The 18871-nt window shown below is 42.4% G+C and overlaps 1 protein-coding gene across 2 annotated transcripts in view; it reads left to right on the top strand.

Moving 5' to 3' along the window:
• Positions 1 to 731: 731 nt before the first annotated feature.
• The window catches only part of DHX40 (DEAH-box helicase 40), a 33927-nt gene continuing 15787 nt past the window's right edge, over positions 732 to 18871 (top strand). The window contains exons 1-12 of one of the 2 annotated variants that reach the window (XM_039914477.1): positions 732 to 915; positions 3148 to 3356; positions 4985 to 5130; positions 6675 to 6794; positions 7412 to 7642; positions 7941 to 8007; positions 10191 to 10322; positions 11291 to 11390; positions 12210 to 12296; positions 12972 to 13154; positions 13736 to 13816; positions 16367 to 16524. In XM_039914477.1, coding sequence (XP_039770411.1) covers positions 3173 to 3356; positions 4985 to 5130; positions 6675 to 6794; positions 7412 to 7642; positions 7941 to 8007; positions 10191 to 10322; positions 11291 to 11390; positions 12210 to 12296; positions 12972 to 13154; positions 13736 to 13816; positions 16367 to 16524 — 1489 coding nt within the window. In that variant the 5' untranslated portion in view covers positions 732 to 915; positions 3148 to 3172. The remainder of the gene's footprint in view (positions 916 to 3147; positions 3357 to 4984; positions 5131 to 6674; positions 6795 to 7411; positions 7643 to 7940; positions 8008 to 10190; positions 10323 to 11290; positions 11391 to 12209; positions 12297 to 12971; positions 13155 to 13735; positions 13817 to 16366; positions 16525 to 18871) is intronic. The other variant, XM_007668368.3, reaches the window with a different exon arrangement.

The raw sequence follows: 18871 nt of genomic DNA on the forward strand, positions 1-18871 counted from the left end.
TTCTGTTTTGCTGTCTCCCCCTTCTAGACTGTGAGCCCTTTGTTGGGCAGGGATATGCCCAATGGTACAATCCAAGCGGTTAGTCCAGTGCTCTGCACACAGTAAGCGCTCAATAAATACGATTGAATGAATGAATGAATAAGTATCACAATGATTATTATTTTGAGAAGCACATTGAGACTGTGAGCCCCTGGTTGGGTAGGGATTGTCTCCGTTGCTGAAATGTACTTTCCAAGTGCTTAGTACAGCGCCCGGCACACAGTAAGCGCTAAATAAAAAACGATTGAGTGAGTGAATGAATGAATGATTGAGTGAATGAATGAATGAACGAACGAACACCGTCGGACGCATGCGCAGTGAGGAACGATAAGAGTGTTCATTTGTATATATTTTTATTACCCTATTTATTTTGTTAATGAGATGTACATCCCCTTGATTCTATTTATTGCTATTGTTTGTGGCTGCCTGTCTCCCCCGATTAGACTGTAAGCCCGTCAATGGGCAGGGACTGTTTCTATCTGTTGCCGATTTGTCCATTCCAAGCGCTTAGTCCACTGCCCTGCACATAGGAAGCGCTCAATAAATACTATTGAATGAATGAGTGAGGCGCCAGGGCCGCCACAAGGGAGGCAGTGGGCGGTGTCTTGATTTTGATTGACGTTTCTTAATCCCGGAAGTCTCTCGGGGGGGAGGAGCAGCGCGCACGGAGGGAAGCGCTGGTACGTCATCAAAACGCGCCCCTTCCGGCCAGTCGCAAAGCGTCGCCTTTGCTTCTGTTCCGGGCTGAGTTTATGAGGCGATCTGGGGCTGCCGCCGGCTTTTGGGAGGCCCGCTTTCAAGGAGGAGGAGGAGGGAGAGAAGCTCAGGGCTACCTGCAGGAGGAATTGTCCGTTTCGGCTGCCCCCGGATATGCAGGTACGGCTCGAGGGAGGCCACAGAAGCCGGGAGGCGGCCAGGCCCACACTGGGAGGTAGAAAACTACAAATCCCAGTGCGCACCGCGCGCCAGAGAGCCTCCCCCCCCCCATCAATCAATCTCTCCCTTTCCTCTCCCTCCCACCCCCCAATTGGGATTCCTAATTTTCTCCACCCCAGCATATCTCCCTCTCCTTTCTTTCATTCCCTCATAGTCATTTAGCGGTTACTGTGTACAGAACACTGTCCTTGGGAAAGCCCTCTACAACACCAAACAGTGACATTCCCTGCCCACAACGTGCTTAAGAGTCTAGAAGGGGGGGAGACAGACATCAATGCAGATCAAAAAAATTACAGCTATGTGCATAAGTGCATAATTAATAATTAAGTGCTGTGGGACTGGGAGGGGGGAAGAGGAGAGGGAGCAAGTCAGGGCCATGCAGAAGGGAGTGGGAGAAGAGGAAAGGGGGCTTGGTCAGGGAAAACCTCTTGGAGGAGATGGGCCTTCAATAAGGCTTTGGTGGAGGGGGAGAGTCCTTGTCTGTCTGGATTAAAGGAGGGAGGGCGTTCCAGGCCGGAGACAGGACTTGGGGCAGGGGTCGGCGTTGAGACAGGCCCTGGGGTCGAGAAAATGCGAGTCTCAGGGTTTCAGGTAAGCTTGGGAGATTGTTGTAGAAAACTCTAAATCCCAGTGAGGAAAGGGAGGTTTCTCCCATATCCCCTTTTCTCCCTCATTCTCCTTTCCCTCCTATGAAGGGAAGGAGGGATGGAAGGGGGGGAAATACTGGAACTGGTCCTGGGGTGGAGAAAATGTGAATCTCAGACTCCAGGAAGGCTACGGGGATTGTAATAGCACAAAATTCAGTTGCATTGGATCCTCAGGAGTCTTTCTCCTATAACCAATACTCTCTTTGGGGCCTTTTAATCACCTGGACTTCCCCTGTCAAAGTGCAGACTCAGTTCCCCAGGTGAGATTTTTTTGTCAAGGAGAACAGTCATCTGAAGGTCCCAACAATCAGTCAATCAGGGGAATCTATTTGGTATTTACTGTGTGCAGGCCACTGTACTAAAATCTTGCTGTCACTGAGACAATGTAAGATACTGTCCCACTGGAGAGGTAAATTGGTGTAGTGGAAAGAGCATGGGGTTGGGAGTCAGAAGACCTGGGTTCTAATACTGGCATTAGAGTGTGATCTTGGGAAAGTTACCTAACTTCATGGTGCCTCAGTTTTCTCATCTGTAAAAGGGAAATGGTAGAGTATAATAATAACTGGTATTTATTAAGCACTTACTACGGGCCAGGCACCTTACTAAGCACTGGGGTAAATACAAGATAATTGAGTTAGACACAGTCCCTGACCCACATGGAACTCACAGTCTTAATCCCCATTTTACAGATGAGGTAACTGAGGCCCAGAGAAGTGAAGTGACTTGCCCCTAATAATAATAATAATGGTGTTTGTTAAGTGCTTACTATGTGCCAAGCATGGTTCTAAGCACTGGGGTAGATGCAAGATAATCAGGTTGTCCCACGTGGGGCTCACAGTCTTAATCCCCGCTTTACAGATGAGGTAACTGAGGCACAGACAAGTGAAGTGGCTTTCCCAAAGTCACACAGCAGATAAGTGGCAGAGCCGGGATTAGAATCCAGGTCCTTCTGACTCCCAGGTCCATGCTCTGTGCTCTAGGACATGTTGCTTCATACATTCATAAATTCTATGGGGCTGAGGTAAGTATCAAAGTGCTAAAGGGATTCATAGCCAAGCGCATAGACAGTGCAGAGTGGAGGGTAGGTAGGATGAATGAGGGCTAAAGGAAGGCTTTTTGGAGGAGATGTGATTTTTAGGAGGATCCATGCAGCGGTCTGGACCACTGTGTATGGCAGCATATTCTACCCCATGTAAAAGACTTGGGCACAGTTCCAGTCACTCCCCCTCATATTGGGACTTTATAGTCACCAAGGTTTTGGGACTATGGGGCTTGGCAGAAACCATAATTTGAGTGGACAGGGTTGGCTTGGGGATTTTCAGCCTGGGCAGGGCTCAGTGGGGGTTTGGTGGATCACAGGTCAATTTATCCAACTCCCAACACGGGGACTTGGCCCCACCTATAGAGACGAAGCCATATGTGGTTCTTGTTAATCTGTTCCTTAGGTATTTGAGTCAGATTAGTTGTACAAACAGTAGTTTAGATTCTAGGAAGTTGACAAGTATTTTTTGTATTTGCATTTCAGAGCAGTTTTCAGAACTATCACCACAATGGAAAGAAAATGCAAATCCCAGAAAGCAGCTGACAGTAGAGAAGGCGGTTCAGGGCCTCTCCCTATTCATAAATACCGAAAAAAACTCATTCAAGCTGTAAGAGACAATCCATTTCTTATTGTGACTGGAGAGACTGGAAGTGGAAAAACAACTCAGCTTCCCAAATACTTATTTGAAGCAGGTAACTGAACAGGATAATATCATGACAGAAACTCCGTGCTTTTTAAGGAAATGGTTCAATAGACTTGTTGTGAATGATCAAGAACTACAAGCAAGCAGATTGAACTTTGCATACTTGTCCATGCAAAGCACTGCCCAAAGGTCAGGCAGATTCATCTTGCACTGGTGTCTACTTGATTGTTTTGGCACTTTCTAGGTTAATAGACACAGCTTCAAAATGGTTCTTCCCGTTCCCTGCTTTCTGCCAACTAGCAAACACCATCCCTCCCTCTGCCCTTTTTGTCTCCCTTTTCATCCTCCTCTGGTCCTTCTCCCTGCCGTTTCTTTCTCGTACTCAGTGACCTTATTACAAATTCAGAGACTATCTGAGGTGGCAGGTGTTGAATCTCTTTCTTAGTCCTGCATCAAGGCCATAACTAAACCTGAATAGTTGCAGGGATTCAGACATTTCACACTTATCTTACAACTTTTATACATTTAAAACATTTCCTGGCTTCAATTATTTTTATTCTATTCAGTTTTATCTTTGGGACAAAGGTTAATCTATCCTAGAGAAAGAGATGATTAAAAGTTTTATTCCTGGAATCACTGTAGCCTCATGGGAAGAGCAGGGGCCTGGGAGTCAGAGGATGTGGGTTTTAATCCCGGCTCCACCACATGTCTGCTGTGTGACCTTGGGCAAGTCACTTCATTTCTCTGTGCCTCAGTTACCTCATCTGAAATTGGGAATTAAGACTGGGAGCCCCATTTGGGACATGGACTGTGCCCAACCTGATTAACTTGTATCTACCCCGATGCTTAGAACACATGGTCTTTAAACTAATGAGATTATAAAAGCACGTTCAAAGTTATGAAAAGTTATTCCATACCGTGTGCTTTTACTAGACATTTTGCGTAAAATGAGGCTATGGAGTTAGTACACATTCTTAAAGATGCAGCCTGATGTGGGGTGTTGGTAGAAATGTGTGTCTGTGTGATGTCAGATGTAGGTGAGTACAAAACCCAGATTTTCTTAAAAGGTCCTGCAAGGATACAATCCCATGCTATATAGTAATTGGGTCTGTTTTGTACTAAAAATATATTGTCTTTAATTTGGGCATATTAATTTTCCATTTTCTACTACTGAATTGTTCAGAGTTGTGTACTATTCTTAATACCCTTGTTCAATCGTACTGAGTGTTTACTGTCTGCAAAACACTGTACTAAGCACTTTTTTATGATATTTGTTAGTGCTTTCTATGTGGCAGACACTGTTCTAAACACTGGGGTAGATCTGATGTAAACAGGTTGGACACAGTCCATATCCCACATGGGGGGGTCACAGTCTTAATCCCCATTTTACAGATGAGGTAACTGAGGCCCAGAGAAGTGAAGTGACTTGCGCAACGTCACACAGCAGACAAGTGGCAGAGCTGGGATTAGAACCCAGGTCCTTCTGACTCCCAGGCCATTTCCCCTAGGTCAGTGTTTGGGGGAGTATAAAGTAACAGAGTTGGTAAACATGTTCCCTGCCCACAATGAGCTTACAGTCTAGAGGACTGTTTGACTTGTCTCTGTTAAAAACGATTAGACTTTGCTGAGGAAGAAAAATTACCCCTCACACTTTGGTTTAACTCTGAACTTTGGTAGGTTTTGCCAAACATGGAAGAATTGGCGTGACTCAACCGCGGCGAGTAGCCACCATATCAGTGGCTCATAGAGTTGCCGAAGAAATGAACTGTTCCTTGGGAAGCACAGTGGGATATCAGGTTCGCTTTGATGACTGTAGCTCTCAGGTATGAACTGGTTGAGTTAATTTCTTTTGATTTAAGTATTACATGTTTTAGAGTCTGAGGAAGAGGTGGTAATAAAGCACCCTTTGAGTTTTGAATCCCAAACGTGATTTTAAACAAAAATTGAAAAAAGACTGAATTGCATTCGTATCTATGTTTGTTTAGGATCTAATTTTCACAGTTCCCAGTTTACAGCTATCTTTTGATCTCTTGTAGTTCTTTGATTTTAGATTACCTTTGAGTGTTCTTGGCAGGGTTGATTAGTCTTATCAAGGCTGTCAGAATGCGGATCTCTCCAAACTTATCCCGTAGTTGACCAGAAAGACAGTGATTAAATTCTAAAGTGAAACTCAACTCCCAGAATTTGACCCAGGATCAGTTTGAACTTTCCGTGCTGTCAGTTTCTCCTAATCCAGTTCCAGATGTGCTTTTGCTTGGAATTTGCTTGGAATTGGGAATTTTTACGGCTGCTTTGCTGTTACCACTGGACATTTTGAAGTGCACAGTCATAGATCAGTCAAGCTGCAGAATTACTGGAATGCTCTACTTGGAGCATTTATCCTCCCCATAAAACCTAGCAATCAAACCATGGTATGCTTTGTCTCCATGAGTGAGATCATAAATTAGTGATTGGTACCATGGCTTGGTTTTCTAATCACAACTGTTGGTTTTCTAATACAAGAAATTGGATCCCTCTTTTAGGCTAGGCCCATATCAAATTGCCAGATGGAGAATGTACTTTCTTCTTAAGAAGCACCCAGAGCTCAGTTCCCTCAGTGTTTTAAGTTTTGCCACTTTAGTGTCTTAGAAAGTTAGGCTCTTTGGAACAGGAGTCTTCCCTTTCTCAGCTCATTAGAGGACTGTTTAATTTCATTGCCCTCATCATTATACAGACACTGCTGCAATAAACTTAGCAACCCCAGAGTGATGTGAAGAGGCCAAGGAGTGCAGTTTGAATTCTCTACGGCCTGGCATACACATGGTGTAATTTGTATAATGTGAAATATAATTTATTATCATTTTCCAGCTTTATTTTGTAATTCTTTACCTATGGCAGAGGTATCAAAGGCTCATGAACTGAAGAGCTGCAAACCAAGAACAAAACACTGCTGAGAACTTCAGATCCAAAAAACGCCCCCAGATCCAAACCCCAATATGGTCAACAGGCATTCCCAGGGTTGTGGACATGGGGGAAGAAAGGGATGGTAAAGATGTGGCTGGAAGAAAGTGTCAGCCGGGGCTGGGCGTGAGGGTAGGTGGGTTCCTCGCTGGCCCTTTCAGCGGAGATTGGGCGAATAGTGGCACACTGCAGCCTGCTGTGTGAGTGACAGCAGTGAAAGAAAAACAAACAAACCAAGAGCTCCTGATCAGGGATTGCCTAGCACCTACTCTTTTTTTGTTTCGGATCCTCCCAAATGCTTAGTACAATGCTCTGCACACAGTAAGGGCTCAGTAAATACCACTGACTGATTGACATGATTTTGTTTCTGTAATGATGTCACTAAATGAAAAGCTGAAGCACATACATGTACTGTTAATCTATTCAGGATACGGCGATCAAATATATGACCGACGGATGTTTACTAAGACATATTTTGGCCGATCCAAATCTTACCAAATACAGTGTTGTCGTTTTGGACGAAGCCCACGAGAGGAGTTTAAGTACGGTGAGAGTATTATTCTAGACTGTGGGGTCTCCTTTCTGAGGGTGTGGGGTGTGGAAGATAAAAGGGCATTTTCAGTCTTTCTTTTTCCCCTAACCAGAAGGCATGCCTAGCTGTCTTTCTACCTCCCTCAGCCTTTTTCCACAGAAAGCCCAGGCCACTGGCAGTCTGTCCCTTCTCCCTTCCCCTGACCCACCACGAGTCAGGGAGACGTGGCCTCATGCTACACTTTTGACAGGTATCTCTAGCCTGGCTCTCTTTAAGGAGGAACAAGACAGGCAGACAAGTAGGCAAAAGGGTAGAGTGATAAACAGAGTGAGAGGAAGAGAAGATATAAAGGTAAATGGGGAGAAGGAGTGAGGGGACAGATCAAGGGGAAGGATTAATGAAAGAGGAAGAGAAAAGTGTTGTTTGTATAACCCACACAAAGAAAGGGTATTTCTGCTAGCCTTATCTAGAAAAACAGAGAGATCGGATCACACTAATCGCTCTTTGAATCCCCAAGTGAATTTCTCAACTTTTGCGGTTTATTGATGGGAATCTTGTAAAGCTAAATCATTCCATTGTGTTGTGGTTATCTGTACACGATTATTAGTGTAAAGCAACTTTTTTTTGTCCAGGACATTTTATTTGGCTTGCTGAAGAAACTCTTTCAGCAGAAGAAACATCCTGACAGGAAAGAGGATCTGAAAGTGGTGGTAATGTCTGCTACTCTGGAATTAGGCAAACTTTCTGAGTTCTTTGGCAATTGCCCAGTAGTGGACATTCCTGGAAGGATTTATCCAGTCCGAGAGATATTTTGCAACTTGGTTGGCCCGAAAGACAGAGAAAACTCAGCGTATGTATCAGAGGTATTGCTTGCATTTTTTGCTTCTCCTTTTTCTGGCCAGTGGTGATGAAGCGCTTAATACAGTAGTGCTCTCTCTGTACATAGTGAGTGCTCAATAAATACCACTGCTTAATTGAGCCCAACTATATACCATTTCCTATTAGTGTTATTAATAGCAAACACTTGATGATCAAGTCAGACCAATCATTTGAACATCTCAAGTCTCCTAGTATTTGCAAATCTTTATGCAGTTTATCTTTGAGGGGTAGGAGCAGGACTTCATATTTAGTAAATATTCATGGCTGTGATGTTTGTTTCAGGCTGTGAAAGTAACTCTGGATATCCACTTGAGTGAAATGGCTGGAGACATCTTGGTTTTCCTGACTGGTTAGTTTTCAATGCTCCACTTTTTTCCCTTCTTTTTTTTTGTGGTATTTGTAAAGCACTTTCTATTTTGATGCTATTGATGCTTGTCTCCTTGTTTTGTTGTCTGTCTCCCCCTTCTAGACTGTGAGCCCGTTGTTGGGTAGGGATTGTCTCTATCTGTTGCCAAATTGTACTTTCCAAATGCTTAGTACAGTGCTCTGCACACAGTAAGCACTCAATAAATATTATATGAATGAATGTGACAGGCACTGTACTAAACGCTGGGGTAGATATAAACTAATCAGGATGGAGATAATCTAGTCCCATATGAGGCTCACAGTCTTAATCCCCATTTTACGGTTGAGGGAACTGAGGCATGGAGAAGCTAAGTGACTCTATTCCTGGAGAAGCACAGTAGGATGAATAGGGAGAGTTCAGAAGTCAGGCGACCTTAGTCCTACTCTCAGCTTCGCTGTGGACTTCCTGTATGATTTATTCCCTCTTCCTCCTACCTAACTTTGCTCCTGTTTCATGACAGTCGGGCCTGCACATGTCACTCCTGTACCACCAACCTACTTACTGTACTTCAATCTCACCTCTCGCACCGTCAACCCCATGATTACATCTACCCTTCTGCCTGGTTGGAACCCCCTCCCCCTTCATATCAGAGGCTACCACTCTTCCCACATCAGAGTTCCACAAAGAAGCAGCGTGGTCTAGAGCACAGGACTAGTAGTCAGAAGGACCTGGGTTTTAATCCTGGCTCTGCCACTTGTCTGCTGGGTGACCTTGGGCAAATCACTTCACTGGACCTCATCTGTAAAATGGGGATTAAGACTGGAGGCTCCATGTGGAACAGGGACTGTGTCCAACTTGATTAGCTTGTATCTACCCCAGCACTTAGAACAGTGTCTGGCAGTGGTAAGCACTTAACAAATGCCATAAAAAAGAAATTAAATCTTCAGGAAGCCTTTCCTGACTACCCTCTCATCTCCCCCACCCCTGCAGCTTTTTTTCCTCCCTTCCGCAATTCCTATTCACTTAGGTCTGTATCCCCTAAGAATTTGGATAGCACTCATGCCCATATCCTTATACTCTGCTGCTTCCTGTATCTGTAATTTGTTTTAATGTGTGTTTCCCCCACTAAATTGTTAGCTCCTTGAGGACAGGAATCATGTCTACCAACTCCATTGTATTGTACTCTCCCAAGTGCTCGGTATAGTGCTCTGCACACAGCAAATGCTCATTTGATTGATGGGGAGTTGTCTGCTTTAGAGGGGGTGACTGATTTTCTCAAGGGGATGACTTCTGGATCCCAGTTTACCCAATTCTACCTATCATCAGTGTGCCCCATTAAGAATTCCAGGGAACTAGGCAGTATTTGTCAATCAATCAGTGGTATTTAGTGAGCACTTACTATATACAGAGCACTGTGCTGAGTGCTTGAGAGAGCACAGTACAACAAAATTAGCAGATCCATCCCCTTCTCATAACGAGCTTACAGTCCATATCAAATAACCAGATTTTTGGAGAGAAATGGCGGGATATTGACTGAATTGCTATTATTTGTTTTTTGTACCTTGTTCTGAGCAGATTGAAGTACCCTGACTCCAAATGCCCACACGCTTCCTGAATTCTGCCCTGTGGGGTGTCTCTGACATTTTAGTGTATGCTTAAATCTTGTCTGAGACAGAATACAATGTGATGAAAGCATGGTACATGAACAGTTTTTGATAGTCCTTTGAAAATTAAAAATAGAGTAATTAAATCCTTCAGCAGCAATATCCTATTAACAGAAGTGAGTCATTTTGCTATCTCACCCTCTATTCTATCTAATCCTGGTATCAGAAGTGAAACACTAATTATTTCCTTGGTTTTTCATGATCCCTGAAACAATAAACTGATATTTGGTTGGATATAGTGGTGGCTTATATTTCTTCACCATTCTACCAATACCCCACCTGCTTTTAATAAGCTGAAAGGGCAATGAGCTTAATGTTTTTCTCCCCTAGAAATTTTATTTTAAATTCTTTAAAAAAAATAATCCTCTATCATGAAGCATAATATTGTTTTTCTGCAGCCTAAGAGTTTTCAACTCTAGCCATTTTTTATGGAAAATGATTAATTCCTAATCTAGTAGTTATTTTATCCCTGAGTAAGAGTTAACTGTTTTAATTATTTTTGTTGTTATTTTCTCTATACAGGCCAGTTGGAGATTGAGAAAGCTTGTGATTTATTATTCCAGAAGGCAGAATCTATTGATTATCAGTATGATGTCCAAGATGACTCTGTGGAAGGTTTGCTCATTCTCCCATTATATGGGTCAATGCCAACAGGTAATGATCTAACAATCTAATCTCTAGTTTGTGTGCCATGCTGTTGAATGTTTGGAGTAGTGAGCTTATTTATATTCTTTCACCTGCTTTTTGCACATATTTCAGCAGATCTCAGCACTGCTTACCAGCATTGCTAATGGTGAGCAGGAAAGGGACATTTGAAAGTAGTTTAATTTAATTTATGAGTAAACATGGAATTGTATTAGGTGAAATGAATGTGAGACAGAGCAATAGTTTCGGGGGAAGTAATTATAGTGAAGCGTATTGCCCCATGTAGGATAGAGAGTGTGTACAATCTGATGACTATCTTACCTAACCCAACTCTTACTACAGTGCTTGGCACATTGTAAGCGTTTAACAGATACCACAAATATTATTATTGTTATTACTATTATTTTGATTACTATTGGCAAATGAAAAGTCGAGATTTTATTCCTAGTTGATAGGTTTTCAAAAACTGGTTATTGCAGGTTAGGGCTTAATGATAACTGTGAACAGAAGCAAGGATAATTTCATTTTATTAGAATTGTTAGAGTAAAGGTGGGTATATTAAATGAAAAGGGGGCCTCTTTCATATAACTTACAATTTATTTAAGCTCTTTGAGGATAGTGAATTATATAAATTGAGGAAATGCGACACATTTTGTATCACATGTTCTTTTTATCTAAGGATCCTTGTTGAAGAATTGACCTTTCCTTTTATCTTTGAATTTTTTTACCTTTTCTCTTCCATTTAGATGGCAACTTGTAATTTCATTTTTTAGCAGTCATTGCCTTTGTTAGCCTTATAAATAAGGTGCTGAAATCCTTTTGCTCTAGTGGTTTAGTGGAGAAGTTTAAAACTTTTTATCTTCGAATTTATACTGTTGACGCTGTTTCTGTCAGTGATTTTGTTAATTTCTAGCAATTGAATATGACCGGAATTCATTTAAGGTTAAATAAGAATTTTTGACTGCCAATTCTTTTAGATCAACAAAGAAGAATATTTTTGCCACCGCCTCCGGGCATCAGAAAATGTGTGGTTTCCACCAATATCGCTGCAACATCCTTGACAATTAATGGAATCAGGTACAGTGTCTAGAACTGGTGAAGCAATGAAAAACCTCTTTGAGTTTCTCAGGCCCCCTTCTCTCCTCCCCATCATTTTTTTCCTTTTCTGTTATCAGAGCAGAAAGTGGGTGGGGGAGGATCACATTGGTTGACTTTTCAAATTGGCCTGCAACATGAGAATTTATTCCAAATTTGAGATCATATGTATTATCATCCACACTTTTTTTTCTGAACAGGACATCCAGAGCTAGCCTTTTGTTTGGGTGAGTTCATTACGTGAACTCATTATCATTATGTGGAAGCTGGATCCCACCGAAACGTACTCTGCTTTCTTCCCTATTCATTCAATTGTATATTTTGAGCACTTACTGTGTGCTGAATACAGGTCTTTATTCATAAAGCAGTTTGCTTACTCTTCATTTTGCTGGAAGGCGCTAAAACTTTACTTCCCACCAGACAACTGGGACATCTTTTGGTTTCTTTTAATTAATATTGTTAGATGTAGTTCTAGAGAAGTGTGAAAAGCTAAAGGAATTGAGCCAAATAAATAGCCAGTGGGAAGTGTTTCTCTAGAGAGCTGGGCCTTATTTCCTCTTGCTCACTCAACTATCTCCCTGTTCACTTCTATAATAAAATAAACCTCATATGATAGAAGCTGAGTGGGAGTTAGTTTTTGAGTCTATTAAGACCGTCTGGAGCCCAGTTTGAAAATAAGACAATTTCAAAACCTAACACCCGGTTCTTAGTTGTTCTGAGAAAAAGAGTCCAGGGAGAAAGAGCAGTTGAAAATTAATTTCTTTTATTCTTCAGGGAATTAAGTGTTTTCATTTTCTCTAGGTATGTGGTGGATAGTGGCTTTGTGAAGCAGTTAAATCATAACCCCCGGGTGGGGTTGGACATTCTGGAGGTGGTTCCAATTTCAAAGTAAGTCTCCATGAGGTGCACTTTTCATTTGTCCTTTGACCATCATCCATCTCTTGAAGAATGGTTGTTTGGGATGTCTCTTGAGAGCTTCGTGCAGCCATTAGTATTTATTGAGCAGCTACTGTGTGCAGAAGTGCACCTGATTTTGGGGAGAGTAAAATAAAATAAGACATGACTCTTGCCTTTGAAGAACTTACAGTCTATTATAGGCAGCCTCACACTGATTCCCTGCAGAGAGAACAGGAGGAAAAACTACTGGTAACAGGTAAATCAAATACAAAATTGATCTGGAGAGTGGGGAATGCCTGCTGACCCTGGGCAAGTTGCTGAATTTTTCTGTACCTCCGTTACCTCATCTGTAAAATGGGGATGTGGTCAGGGGCTGTGTCCAATGCGATTAGCCCAGTTCTCAGTACAGTGCCTGACACATAGTAAGCGCTTAACAAATACCTAAAAAAAAAAATAGGTGGAGTAGGGTGGTGGAAGATTGAAGACTGGAGAGGTTGGAGATGATGAGTGCTTGAAACAGGGAGGTGGCCGTGAGGGTGAAGAGGAAAGGGAGGGTCCAGGAACTGTTGTGGAGGAAAAACTAGGAGAATTAAGGAACAGCCCTTGCCCTGCTCGGGAAAATACACAGGTATGAAATGGAGTTTTTAATCCTTTCTTTTCTGAAAGGAGTGAAGGAAGACAGCGAGCAGGCCGAGCTGGAAGGACTGCTTCAGGGAAATGCTTCCGGATTTACAACAAAGAATTCTGGGACCAATGTATGCCCGATCACACAATCCCTGAAATTAAGAGAACTAGCCTGACTTTGGTGATTTTGACCTTGAAATGCCTTGCCATACACGATGTCATAAGGTATTAAAAACAACTTGGGTGGAAGTCAGGGTCATTAGGGTGGAGTTGATTGTCTCTCCAGTGATTTTATATTTATATATATATGAACTTGATCCTTAAAGAACATACAGAATTTTTATATGGCTTCTCTTGTCAGGGTCCTGTTGAATTGGATAAAAACCTTAGGCTTCATAATGATTGTTGGGGCACTTGGAGAATAACAGTCGATCCCCTTTAAGGCTTTGTCCTACAATTTTACGTGCCCTCCTTGTGCCCACATATATTTCAGCCACTGAGTGCTGATAGAAATTATAATAAATATTCCGGTTTCAGTAAAAATTGCCTTTATAATTCTAGAGATGTGTGATTCTTTCAGATAATTGATTTAAAAGTGGCTCCTTTTTCAGTGTCAGTTCTGATCTTAGGATCACAAAGGAAAATGACTTGAAAACTGAGAAAATTGAAAGTAGCTTAGGTCAGTGCCTAGCATTGCATTAGCATTTAACAAGTACTGTTAAAAGTGAAGGTGTTAAAAATCTCCTATTATGTTTTCCTCCATTCAGTCATTGCTATTTGATTCTGTCTTTTGTTTACATACATAGGTTCCCCTATTTGGATCGCCCTGAAGAAAGACTTATTTTGGAAGCTCTTAAACAGCTTTATCAGTGTGATGCTATTGATAGGTAAAAGGTATTTTTAATTTTTCTGTTACATGAGAGAGCACTGACTGTGATTCAGCAGAAAATTAATTTGTCCTGTTACTGAGTTGCAGGAAAACTCTGCATGCAGTACAGTTAAGGACAAATTAATTGCCCTGAAAAAGAAATATGCCACATTCCTTGCCCTCATGCAGCTTTACAAGCATATGGACCGAAAGGTCCTTGGGCAAAACTAACACAAAGTCATAGATATAAGTAAAAATGACATCAAAGTCCGTATGCCTAATTAAGATGGAAACATGTTGTCCAGCTCTGCATATTTGTTTTTGAGACTGTTTAAGGTGTAGGTTAAATAGGAACATTAAGAGCCAGTATACTGTGTTGTAGCATCCAACTAAAGGTGTCTTTGTGTTGACACTCTGAGTTCTAGTGTAAAAGACAAAAACACACATTTAGCCACAATTTGATGCTCTTGCTACCTTTTTCTCCCTTCTCTTCTCCCCCTCTTTTTTCCTGCCCTTCCTGTCTCCCTCCCTCTTAATTGGATATCTCGTGGTTGCTGTTTTTGTAAAGAGGGGCTAAGTTAACCATAATTAGCCCCTGCTGAGTTGGCTCTAAATGCCAGAGGGCATTTGGTATATCTGGGGCTATTTCCCAACCCTGGTTCAGGGTTGAGGAAACATCCCATTTTAGCCTCAGGATGTCAGTCAATCAACCAGTGGCATCTAAAGACGGTTCTGAAAGCTTGGGAAAGTATAATATAAGAGAAGCAGCATGGCGTAGTGGATAAAGCACGGGCCTGGGAGTCAGAAGGTCATGAATTCTAATAATAATAATAATGGTATTTGTTAAGCGCTGACTATGTGCCAAGCACTGTTCTAATCCCAACTTCGCCACATTTCTGCTATGTGACCTTGGGCAATCCTCATCTGTAAAATAGGGTTTGAAATTGTGAGCTCCATGTGGGACAGAGACTGTGTCCAGCCGGATTTGCTCATATCCACGCCAATGCTTAGTATAGTACTGGGCACATAGTAAGCACTTAAATACCGCAATTATTGTTATTATTTTAACAGAAATGAGATACATCCCTTACCCTCAGAGAGCTCACATTCTAAAGGAGACAGATACTACAAATAGTGTGCACAGAAGGATATGACAGGAGATGATTCAAGTATATTAGGATGAAGTTGAGTAAGTAATTGAATATGCAAGGAAAAATCCAAATATAAATATCCCTAAATGCCAGGCTAAACTATAAACAGGACCTTGCTCCCTTGCAATAAAGACAACAGGGAAGCATAATCTGTAAATCCTGTTCAAAGAAAAAGCAATTCCTTTATTGTATGCTAAACAAAACTTCTTAATGGAGAACAAGAAAATGCTATCAGTATGGGAGTCTTAAATACAGCTTTGCATATAAAAGCATCTCTTTGTCTCCTCCCTGGCCACCAACCTTGACTTTATCTCTTCAGGAGAAGCAAGAAGCCTGAAAAGGCAGGTGAGAACTAGGAATTGGAAGACCTTGGAAAAACCTAGAAAGATTGGGAAAGAAACCATCCCGCACCCAATCATGCCACTAATTTTGGGGTCTTCTCACATCAGTCTAGTCAGAAATATGAAGTCCTGGGGAAAAAAACAACTGGAAAGATTCCAGGAGAGGGGAGGAAACGGGGGGTCCGACCTTCGCCCTCTTGCCCATGCTGTTTCCCAAGATCCCTCTTTCCCCATCTCCAGCAGACTGCAGTTTTCCCTGCACTTAATTCCACCTCTTTCAGCAAGCCTTCCCAAAAGAGTTCCTAACACCGCGAGGTACATACCCACCAGTTATTTCCATCACTTATGCTCTTGTTTATGTAGATGTTGAGCACTTTGGGACATGCTAATCAGTTATACACTCAATCAGTGACATTTATTGAGCCCTTTACTATGTGCAGAGCGCTTGGGACAAGAGTTGGTAAACACATTTCCTGTCCACAACGAGCTTATAGTCTAGAAAGAGAGACAGACATGAATATAAATATATAAATTATGGAATTGTACATATGTGCTGTGGGGCTGAGGGTGGGGGTTGGATAAAGGGATCAAATCATGGTGACACAGAAAGTGAGAAAAAAGAAAATGGGAGCTTAGGGAAGGCCTCTTGGAGGAGATGTGCTTTCAATAAGGCTTTGAAGGTGGGGAAAGTAATTGTCCGTTTGCTATGAAGAGGGAGGGCATTCGGAGCCAGCGGCAGGATGTGGGTGAGAGGATGACGGGGAGATAGACAAGATCGAGGTACAGCAAGGAGGTTGGAATTAGAGTGGAAAAGTATGTGGGCTGGGTTATAGTAGGAGAACAGCGAGGTCATTCATTTACTTTAACTCTATTTGTAAATATGTTGCTTTCCTCAGTAGAATGTAAACTCCTTGTGGTCAGGGGATGTGTCACTTTTGTGTTTTGTACTTTCCGAGCCTTTAGTACAGTGCACGGCACCCAGCGGACCCTCAATAAATCCAATTCCTAGTACTGTTATCCTCCTACCCCACCCTTTCTCCAGGGAAGAATAATATAAAAATATTTTACTCTGGCTAGGCGAGGCCGCGTGACAAGACTCGGGGAGTTCATGGTGGAGTTTCCTCTTCCTCCAAATTTGACTTGTGCTGTCCTAAAGGCCATCTCTCTGGGCTGTGAAGATCTGCTGCTTCCAATAGCGGCAATGTTATCAGTGGAAAATGTCTTCATTAGACCAGGTATGAAGTGAATGGGTTTCCTTGTTTTTATGGTGCAGCTGAATTCCCGGGGCTTGACTTCTAGTGGCTCTAGACTGTAAGCTCGTCGTGGGCAGAGAACAAGTCTCCCAACTCTTACATTGACTGTGAGCCCCATGTGAGACAGGGACTATGTCCAGCCGATTTGCCTATAGTCACCCCAGAGTTTAGTACAGTACCTGGCATATAGTAAGCGCTTAACAAATACCGTAATTATTATTATTGTCCTCTCCCAAGTGCTTAGTATGATGCTCTGCACACAATAAGTATTACATATCAGCGTGGCATAGTGGAAGGAGCACGGGCTTGGGAGTCAGAGATCGTGGGTTCTAATCCTGGCTCTGCCACTTAGCTGTGTGACTTTGGGCAAGCCACTTAACTTTTCTGTGCCTCAGTTCCCTCATCTGTAAAATGGGGATTGACTGTGAGCCCCACGTGGGACAATCTGATTACCTTGTATCTACCCCAGAGCTTAGAACAATGCTTGACGGGTAGTAAGTGCTTAACAGGTACTATTATTATTATTCTTAAGTCTGCAGAGAAAAAAAGCCATAGAAAGTACTACATCTCAGCGGGAAACTGGGAGCTAGCTGTGGTAAACAGGCCAGCCTGGAACACTGCAATGGAGAGAAATAGCGGCACTTCTTGAGCAGAAGCTTCATAAAGGTTTTGGGATGTACAAAAACAAAAAGAACACGAGGCACTCAGCCAGCAAGCTCGATAGCACAGCAAAGGGCGGTCTCTGTGTATGCACAGTGGGGTCAGGGCCATAGGTTCTACATTAGCCTTTTCAGCCACTTTGTGAATTTCACCGGCAGTGGTGTCTTTACGTACGTACATGTTAATGAGAGTAGCCATGTACTTGCAGTGAAAGTGCTTTGAGATGAAATAGCAAATGTGTATTAATCAAATCTCTCAATCCCCAACCGACAACTAAATGATGGTCTCTGAACCCCCTTATTAGAAATAACATGATTCTAATTTTGCAGAGGAAAAGGGGAAGTTGGTTCCCTCGGTTCCCAGAGCTGTGACTAGGAGTTTGGAAGTTAGAGCTGGTTATTTGCTGGTTATTTACTCTTCAGCTCTGGCTTCTAGAGAGTTCTGTGTGTGCTGAAATGGGTATGCATTGGCTGAACGTTTTACATTGTGTTCGGAAGTTTCAAACTCTTGTTTTTCTTCTGTCTGACATCAATTATTTAGGATGTTTCCATTTAAAAGTTTTTATTTGGCCACTAAAGCTTATGCTGATAAGGCAAGGTAATATGGAAGACCTTTGCTCCGCTGAAGTACGTCAGTAATGTATTAACTCTGTTTTGCTGTGCTAGCAGCAAAAGTAGTCCAGGCATTCAGAGTTTTGATAATAATTGATCAGCTGGGGGATTTATTTAGTATTCACTTTGCCCTTAGTTTTAATTCTCCTCACAGAAATCCCTTCATCAGCTTTTCACCTCCTATCTTACCTTTCCAATTTCCTACTTCAAATCAACCCGCACACTTCACGCCTCTGTCTCATGTTCTCCACGTCCTCCTTCTGGCCTGGGGGAAGGGGAAGCTCTCTTCCCCTTCCTAGTCACCGGACCACCATTCTCCCCACCTTCAAAGCCTTATTAAAATCTCATCTCCTCCGAGAGGCTTAACCCTAGTCTCTCTCCCTTCCATTGCATATGCACTTGGATTTCTTCCCCCCAAAGCACTTGATATTCATCCCACCCATAGCCCCATAGCCCTTGCGTACATATCTGTGATTTTTTAATGTCTGCCTCTTCCTCTAAACTGTAAGCTCCTCATTGGGAATCCATCAGTCGTAGTTACTGAGTGCTCACTGTGTGGAGTGCACTGTACTAAGTGCTTGGGAGATGCAATTTAACAGTAAACGGACACATTCCCTGCCCACACCAACTCTCTTGTATTGCGCTTTCCCAAAGGCGTAGTACAATGTTCTGCACACAGTAGTAGTAATAAGAATAATCAGTAGTGATGGAATTTAAACGCTTACTATGTGCCAAGCACTATTCTAAGCAGTGGGATAGATACAAGGTAATCAGGCGTGGGGCTCACAGTCAATATCCATTTTACAGATGAGGTAACTGAGGCACATAGAAGTTAAGTGACTTGCCCAAAGTCACACAACTGATGAGTGGAGGAGCCAGGATTACAACCTACGATTTCTGACTCCCAAGCCTGGGCTCTTTCCATTAAGCCACACTGCTTCTCTAAGTAGCAGTAAGCGTTCAATAAATACCATTGATTAATGTCAGTGCTTGAATCCAGCTTCCATTGGCATCTGAAAATTTAGCCTTATTGATCTAAAAGAAGCACTGTGGCCTAG

Source organism: Ornithorhynchus anatinus, chromosome 17 (genome assembly GCF_004115215.2).
Source record: "Ornithorhynchus anatinus isolate Pmale09 chromosome 17, mOrnAna1.pri.v4, whole genome shotgun sequence".
NCBI classification, from domain to species: Eukaryota; Metazoa; Chordata; class Mammalia; order Monotremata; family Ornithorhynchidae; genus Ornithorhynchus; species Ornithorhynchus anatinus.